Source organism: Symphodus melops (assembly GCF_947650265.1).
Source record: "Symphodus melops genome assembly, chromosome: 19".
In the NCBI taxonomy this organism is placed as follows: domain Eukaryota; kingdom Metazoa; phylum Chordata; class Actinopteri; order Labriformes; family Labridae; genus Symphodus; species Symphodus melops.
The window spans coordinates 156918-165993 of NC_136709.1; the positions used below are offsets into that span (position 1 = coordinate 156918).

The 9076-nt window shown below is 49.4% G+C and overlaps 1 protein-coding gene across 4 annotated transcripts in view; it reads left to right on the forward strand.

Annotated features, from left to right (window-relative positions):
• The first annotated feature begins 4446 nt into the window (after positions 1-4446).
• Positions 4447-9076, forward strand: part of prkd1 (protein kinase D1) — a 32796-nt gene continuing 28166 nt past the window's right edge. For all 4 annotated transcript variants that reach the window (XM_079369645.1, XM_079369647.1, XM_079369646.1 and 1 more), the window contains exon 1: positions 4447-5045. In XM_079369645.1, coding sequence (XP_079225771.1) covers positions 4803-5045 — 243 coding nt within the window. In that variant the 5' untranslated portion in view covers positions 4447-4802. The remainder of the gene's footprint in view (positions 5046-9076) is intronic.

Consider the following 9076-nt stretch of genomic DNA (forward strand, 5'->3'; position numbering starts at 1 on the left):
GAAGTGTAACATCCTGCAGTTCCTGGAGTGTCCACTAGAGGCTGGCTGCAGATCACAGGAAGTCACATACACACCCATTCAAAAAGCCTGTTTTCACATCGGTCAGATTAGCTCACGTCTCGAGCGGAAACAAACAGGTGATAAATAAAAATCAGGGGTCTCACACCTTTCTTCACCTGAGATCATCACATGACCTGCATTTATTTACACAGAACAAATCAGCTGAATGAAGCTGCTGTGTGAGAATAAACCCTCAAACCATCATCAGTCAGCGAGCTAACAGCAGTCAGCGAGCTAACAGCAGTCAGCGAGCTAACTGCAGTCAGCGAGCTAACAGCAGCTCCCGAGCTAACAGCAGTCAACGAGCTAACAGCAGCTCCCGAGCTAACAGCAGTCAGCGAGCTAACAGCAGTCAGCGAGCTAACAGCAGTCAGCGAGCTAACTGCAGTCAGCGAGCTAGCAGCAGTCAGCGAGCTAACTGCAGTCAGCGAGCTAGCAGCAGTCAGCGAGCTAACAGCAGTCAGCGAGCTAGCAGCAGTCAGCGAGCTAGCAGCAGTCAGCGAGCTAACAGCAGTCAGCGAGCTAACAGCAGCTCCCGAGCTAACAGCAGTCAGCGAGCTAACTGCAGTCAGCGAGCTAACTGCAGTCAGCGAGCTAACTGCAGTCAGCGAGCTAACAGCAGTCAGCGAGCTAACAGCAGTCAGCGAGCTAACTGCAGTCAGCGAGCTAACTGCAGTCAGCGAGCTAACAGCAGCTCCCGAGCTAACAGCAGTCAGCGAGCTAACAGCAGCTCCCGAGCTAACAGCAGTCAGCGAGCTAACAGCAGCTCCCGAGCTAACTGCAGTCAGCGAGCTAACAGCAGTCAGCGAGCTAACAGCAGCTCCCGAGCTAACAGCAGCTCCTGAGCTACCTGTCGGAGACTCCTGCTCGGAATGAGGAGTGAGCAGAGGAGGAGTTCACGTGCAGAGGGATGCTGATGGAGAACAGACACATGGAGGCTGATGGAACAAAGCTTCCGTCGGGGCGTAGGAGGGGGAAGATATTTTAGTGTCGGTGCAGCAGAGCGGGTCAGAGGAGGCGGGATTGTGGGTGTTGGAGTCTGGATTTCCGACTGGTGAACTTGTGACTCACGTCTCAGTGAGAAACACACCTGGCTTTCTTTAGCTCTCTGTGATCAGTTCAATGCTGCGAGCTCGAACACACTCAGAGTTCTGCCTCGGAGCGCTGCAACAAGAACACACAGGAACCACACGAGTAAGTGCAAGGTGCGCCGAGAGGGGCGACAGGAACAAACCAAGGACTGCGGGAGGAGAGGATTCAAACCACAAAGAGACTAACAATGATGAGAAAGATGCAGTGAGGCGAGATGCACATTAAGAAGCTGCAGGCGCCACTCGCAGGGTTTAAATGAACCTGGATCTGAGACGGAAAGACTTGAAATGACCACGGTTGTTTCACGCTTTGCCCGAGCACGACGGTCTGCTTCCCCTCAGTAACATCATTCTGTTCCCGAGTACCCTTGAGCATGACCACAGTTTGACACTGATCAAATGAACCACACTTTGGTGTCAAGCGTACTCTGCTCCGGCTCCGGGTCCGAGTCCGAGTCTGGGTCCGGGTCCCTATTCAGAAAGAGACTCAAACACGACCACAGAGAGACAGTCCAACAGACCGCCGTGATGTCACCACGCTCCTGCTGAGTCATCACGGCGCTGCTTCAGACGTCACTTCTGACCATGACATCCTTGATGAGTTTTGTGCCGCCGTGACGTTTGACAGCGCGGCGTCCTGAGCTCTGACTCACCACCTTTATATAGCACCGTTACTACGCTGCACATTCTCAGTGAGTCACGGTGCTGACAGGAAGAAGTGTCGCCTCCGGAGAAAGGCTTTACAGAGTTTTATGTAATTCATGCACAAAATGGAGATCAGGCAGAGGAGGCCAGAGCGCCGTACTGGGACTTCCTGTGATGGGATTATCGCTGCACGTCACCAGAGTTTAATCGGACTTTGTCATGGTGCAGCTCAGTCACTCCCCTGTGTGTGTTAATCCGTCACACAGGACGCACACATCACCTGGATTAAGTTCACTTTTACAAATCAGGCTTGGTTTATAAAACTATAAAAACAGAGAGAATTCATTATTAAAGTTTAATCCTGCTGTGAAGACACGAGTTTCAAACACCGGACGTTCACAAAGTCTCCACAAGGCTCCAACAGCACAAACGCAGCACAGAGGTTAAAGGTCAGAGACTGAACTAGCTGAGGTGACACCTAGCAGCTCCCAGCTGTCAATCAAAGAGGAGGCCACGCCCCCTAATTCTACATCACTTTAAGACTTAATATAATGTAACCAGCAACTCTATGGAGACTGACTCACTGCAGGAGACAGACTCTAGTGGACACTGGAGGAACTGCAGCTGTAAAGTTGGAAGATTAGCATCCTGCAGTACCTGGAGTGTCCACTAGAGGCTGGCTGCAGTACCTGGAGTGTCCACTAGAGGCTGGTTGCAGTACCTGGAGTGTCCACTAGAGGCTGGCTGCAGTACCTGGAGTGTCCACTAGAGGCTGGTTGCAGTACCTGGAGTGTCCACTAGAGGCTGGCTGCAGTACCTGGAGTGTCCACTAGAGGCTGGCTGCAGCAGCACAGGAAGTCACATACACACCCATTCAAACAGCCTGTTTTTACAGCAGACATGAACATGTTTACAGCCTGCTTCAAAAAACCAAATAGGTGTGATTAGCTCATGTCTCCATCCACACACACTGTACGGGGGGGGGAATGTTTTGATGACTCAGCAGTTCTGATTGGATGAAGGATCAGAGTTATTCACAATAAGGCGTGTAGCTGAGCTGATTGACAGGTGGGCGCCCCCTGCAGGGACACACAGGGGAGGACACGCAGGCTTTGTACGTTCATATTTACAGTCTGTGGTGAGTGACTCACTGCAGGAGAAAGCCCCTAGAGGACACCCGAGGAACTGCACTCTTAATGTGAACAGCAAACACACGTTATGAAAGCAGCAAGAATCAGCTGATTGTTTTGTTTTATTGTGTCTGCCATCATCATACAAATACAGACCTGACAAGGTACGCCCGGTCTGTCTCCAACAACACACACACACACACACACACACACACACACACACACACACACACACACACATGCACACACACACATGCACACCATATGCCACATTTCTGGCATGATCCTTTGTAATAAATGGAAGTAAAAGGAGGCAAGGTTGAAGCGTAGGAGGGCTGGCAGGAGTGTGTGTCTTTGTGTGTACATATCTAAGTGTGTATGTGTGTATGTGCGTGTGTGTCTCCTAGCAACCAGCACACTTCTCTCTGTGACTGAGCTGAAGTAAAAGCAGCAGCAGCAGCAGCGCTCGCTCACATCCAACAGGTGTGCAGACTCTCACTCGTCCCTGCATCCATCTGTGTCTTCACTTGTCTTCATGTCTCAGCCTCCGTCCATCGATACGTCAAACACAGAGAATATATAGAGGACGGTTTAGAACATCTGTTTTTCTCCTCCTTTAGATTAAGACGCTGATCTGCTCTAGAACATTCCCTCATTTATGTTGTTTACTCTTATATTTTCTAACTCACCTGTTCCTGCCTGCTCTGAAGAAGCATCATGTCCTGTCTTTAGACACATGTCTTCCTTTAAGCTCAAACTAAACCTGCAAACACACATGAGAGTGACACGAGGTGGAACTCAGGACGAGATGAAGGGGACGCACAGAGATGTTTCTGGTGGTTGGTGAAAGCACCCACATGCACAGAGGCTGTGGTGCTGCAGGCGGGCGACCCGGGTCTGAATCCAACCTGAGCAGGCGGGCGACCCGGGTCTGAATCCAACCTGAGCAGCCGGGCGACCCGGGTCTGAATCCAACCTGAGCAGGCGGGCGACCCGGGTCTGAATCCAACCTGAGCAGGCGGGCGACCCGGGTCTGAATCCAACCTGAGCAGGCGGGCGACCCGGGTCTGAATCCAACCTGAGCAGCCGGGCGACCCGGGTCTGAATCCAACCTGAGCAGGCGGGCGACCCGGGTCTGAATCCAACCTGAGCAGCCGGGCGACCCGGGTCTGAATCCAACCTGAGGCTCTTCCCTGCACGTCATAGGCTGAGACTTTGTGACTCTATGCACGGTCATATCTCTAAAATAAAATGAATGAAAAGATAACAAGGCTTAAACAGAGGAGTTATTTCACCCTGCTCTGGTCAGAGTGATTATTAATATTAATAATAATAATAATAATATCAACATATCTGATCAATGCAGTACAATGTGTTTATTCAACTTGGATTATTCTGAAGATAAAAAAATGATTTTCAGATGATCCTGAATACAAACACAAATAATCATGTCATCCATGATCTTCAGCAGTCCAGGAGGTTTCCCTCACTCCCCCCCCCCCCCCCTCCTCTCCAGCCACTGTTGACGTCCGCGGCGCTGTCACCATCACCGGTTTCCACGCTGCTCTCCGGTCCAGTCATGTAGTCATTATGGCTCCTTTAATCCCACATCCTGTCTGTGTGTGTGTCCTCGCGGCTTTCACGCGCCTTTTCTTCTAGTTTTACAAGTTTATTGGACGTTTTTTCACTCTTTTTTTCGCGCCTTTCTGAGGAGTTCCGCGCACCCTTCACCTCTCCATCGTTTCACATCCCTCCTCTGTCCGCTCCACCTGGACCGCTAATCTCCACCTTCAATCCCCCGGGTGTGCTCATCCCTCATCGTCGTGACTGCTGATTGTTTCCTGGCAGATTGGAAAGCTCCGGGGAAACGGCTCCTATGAGTGCGCCTCCGCTGATCCGTGCGCCCAGCCCGCTCCCGTTCTCAGGGGGGACAAACAGCACCGGCACCGGCACCGGGGGAGGAGGTGCTGGTGGTAATGGAGGAGGAGGAGGAGGAGGTAATGGCGTGATCTCCTTCCAGATCCAGATCGGTCTGAGCCGGGAGCCGGTGCTGCTGGACGCCGCAGAGCTCAGCCTGAGTCAGGTCCGGGAGGTGGCGTGCTCCATCGTGGACCAAAAGGTAACCGAGTCCTCATCAGACCTCTAACTCACGCAGAAGTTTGAATACTGTGCCAAAAGTTACAGCTCCAAAAGTTGGAGTTAGTGCATGAATGAAGTGCGTGTTGATGCAGAAACAGAGAATTCATGACGAGTTTGACTCGTTTGTTTGGTTTGCTGAAGATCTACAAAGAGAACATTTAACAAGGAGACAAATCAAAGCCAGTCAGTCACAGAGAATAAAATAAGTTGTATTAAATAAATAAAATGGTGGCCGACTAAGACAACATTCAGAACTGCAGCTTCCAATCCAAGCTGGATTATCTTTTATAATGTTCTGATCTGTAATCCCTCAGAGTTCAACATTGTAGATTCATTTGATAGAGTCTGCTGGGGCCCCAGGGGGCCCTCCAACCATCATGTCTGCTCCCTCCTCTTCCTGCTTCTGTTGTCTCTCCTGCAGACGGACACTTCTTCATTTGTCCTTTCATTTACAAACGTTGCTTTTAAAGTCGACGGTGCTGAGCAGCGAGTGCTCGGGGGCCCCTGAGGGACGTTTTCTACTGTCCTTGCAAAATGTGCACATTTTGGGCCACTGCTTTGCTTTCAAGTGTGTGAGTGGTCAGGGGCCCCCTTACCGGCCTGGGGCCCCAAGTAGTTGCCAACCATGCCTGTAGACGAGCAGCGCTTCTTTAAAGTGACACCAAACACGTCAGACAGTTTGTTGATTTTTAAATCTGAGTTCGTTTCGAAAGTTTCGACCCCTCTGACGTAGAAGTGAAACAGACTGTGATACTGCGATGTGACACTTTGGGACACGTACAGGTGGAAACAGGAAGTCCTCGAGAAGATCAAACACAGACAGAATCTGAAGCCTGCTTCACACGGCAGGATAATTATTGGCCCCGATTCTCCCCTTCTGATAATCTTCAGGACGCCCCGATCATCATCAGATAATCTTATCAGATCATCCTGCTGTGTGTTCAGACCGCTCCGATCTCAAATCGGGGATATTCAACATGTTGGATTGTTTTGACCCGATCTCTCATCATGTGTGGTGTTTCTCCCCCCGAGGAGAAAACGAGCACGAGCCTGTTGACTGTGACGCGCAGCCAATCAGAGAGCGAGGTGACGTAGTAGCAAAACAACAACTACTCACCTCCATATCATCATGTAGCAAGTACAGCTCATGCTCCCGTTGTCTCCGCCCCTTTAAGCCACGCCTCTTTTTAAAACGTGTTTTCAGATAAAAACAAACGATCCCTGTTACATCCTCTTCATCTGTTTGTTGACTCTGGAATCACGTTTGATCTCGAGAGGTTTTGCGAGGTTTCCCGTCTGATCGGGGGACGTTGGCGAGTGAAATCTGTTCGTGTGTTGATGTTGCCGTGTGGCCGCACGCCACACACTGTACGACCAAAACTGTAAAACCTCCGATTATTTATCGCCGTGTGTGTGCTCTCTACAGTTTGGGAAATCGGCCGACAATTTTAAAATCCTGCCGTGTGAAGCGGCCTGAAAACGTTTGATTCATCATGACTATAAATACTTTTTTAAAGGTCTTGACAGGAAACACGCTGAACCCATTTTCATAGTGTTCAGTTCAAGAAGAGGAAGCTGATATCATGAGGCCTGCTTCATCTTCACTTTGATCGGTTGGTGATGGAGAAGCTCTGGAGTTATCCTCTTCGAAACATTATATTTAAATATTACATTTTTCCCTGAGAGCGTGACATGTTTGGGCAGCTTGTAGGAGCAGATAAAACACCAATAATGCTAAAGAAAGAATGATTGACAGGTTCTTACAGCGCTCCAAAGTCGTGCTGGGACTTTAATAAACTACACAAACAACACAAAGACAAACCAAACATCTGCAAAGAGACCAAGACAGACCACATGAGCCCTGACGATGAGCTCGAAGGCGGGACAGAGACTCAGAGGTCGATACAGTGACCACAAAGAGACTCACGACGAACACGAGGTCACCGACACAACCCAGAAGGATCATTAGAGGAGGAAGTGCTCAGACTTAGGAGTAAGGAAAGGAAGGAAGGAAAGGAAGCTTCTGACCATGTGACCTCAGACTTGGATCCAGATGGGAAACATCTGACCACCTCGTGTTCAAACGACACACATGTAGCCCTGCATGTGTGTGTGGGGGGAATATTCAATAAGGTATTGATCATGTGCAGGGCCATAGAGTCGTGATCAGTCGATGATGCAGATTTTATCTCTGAGGACCTGATGGACCCTCGGGGTGGACTCTTCAGCTGGAGGCTCAACATTCAAACAGCTCTTTGGCTTTGAACAGACGGCTGTGGATCAGGTGGTGGGTTGAGGGTTCGATCCCCAGCTGTGTCCTTGGGCCAGACACTTAGCCCCGTGATGCGCCCGCTGCTCCGTCAGAGGGCCGACCTATTCAGGGTGACTCAGAGTGCTTTGGAGGACTCCAGGAGGCACACATGGCTGCAGATTTGATATCCATGTAACATTCAACCATTGGACCAAATATGGACCCCTGCATCGATACCAGCGAGCGCCGCCGTCCGTGTTCGCCGGAGCTGCAATTAAAAGAACTCTTGGAATCTAAAAATGTCCGCACTGCAGAAGACTGCATGGACGCACGGCTTGCACTGTGTTTCTTGGTCTTTCCCTGCATGTGTAACGATGTACAGTATGTGCGCCTGGAAAGCAGCAGATCTGCTCCCGTGTTAGTCAGCGTGGTGACTCACTCGCTGCTCGCTGGAAACGACATGAATTCTTCCCTTTGTTTGCTCGCTCTGCAGGGGTTTCTCTGTTTTTTCTGGCTTTTGCTTTATGAACTGAAGCTGTTGCCAAACGTTCGCAATTAAAACCTCACACACACACACACACACACACACACACACACACACACACACACACACACACACACACACACACACACACACACACAGTGTCAGTGTCCTTATGAATGTGATAGATGTCCTCTTTCACACTTCAACAACTCACGAGTTTGTGAATGTGAGCTTGTTACACAAACAACAATTATTTTGTTATGAATGTGATCGCCCTCTCTCTCTCTCTCTCTCTCTCTCTCTCTCTCTCTCTCTCTCTCTCTTTAGACACCCAATCTGAACAGAAGCCAGTCCAAACCAACAATCATTAAGATCCAATCCACTCATTCACACCTCCATGTCTACTGTCTTTGTGCACTCTTTAATCAGCTAAATGAAGGGTAATGTACTTCATGTACTTCATGTACTGCAGGTATGGAGTGGGGGGGGGGGGGGGGGGGGGGGGTTGTCCAATCACCGCAACTTTACTGCAAATTTGAACAATCAAAATATTTTCCCCGAAACTTTCACCAATCAGAGTCGTCCCCCGCCAAAACAGCGAGCTGTACGTCACCAAAGTTTAGTGACCACGGACCAAACTCACTTCCTGTTTGTCAGCACTCAGCAGAGTGAGCGTGAAGCGCTGCAGGTCCGTCCCGTCTCCATGACAACCGTTTGTTGACAACGTGCCGCTGTGTAGCTGACGCTGCTCCGTCACTTTTTACTGCACGTTTAATATTTGAGATGGTTTTTTAACCCAGCAGACACAGAGTGTGTGTGTGTGTGTGTGTGTGTGTGTGTGTGTGTGTGTGTGTGTGTGTGTGTGTGTGTGTGTGTGTGTGTGTGTGTGTGTGTGTGAGTGAGGCAGATGAACATGCTTCACAAAGTAAATCGCTCTGCTCAGGTTCAAATATGACTCAGTCACATCGAAGTGTGCAAGAAAGTAAATGACATGAAAACAAATCACAACTATTTTGCACATTTTTGCTTCCTGCCGCAATTTAATTGCAAAAAACAGCAAAAAGACTTCTCAACATTCATTGCAATTTTTTTGGAAAATCTGCTGTGAAATCTGATTATTTTAGGCCTCAACAATCAACAAAAAGTCCACGAAGTCCTGGAGGGAGTGCCTATTTGGTTATTTGGAAACAGACTGTAAAGAGGATGGTCAGATGGAAAATATTTAGTGATGAGAAAGAGAAGAGTGATGAGAGAGAGAGAGAGAGAGAGAGAGAGG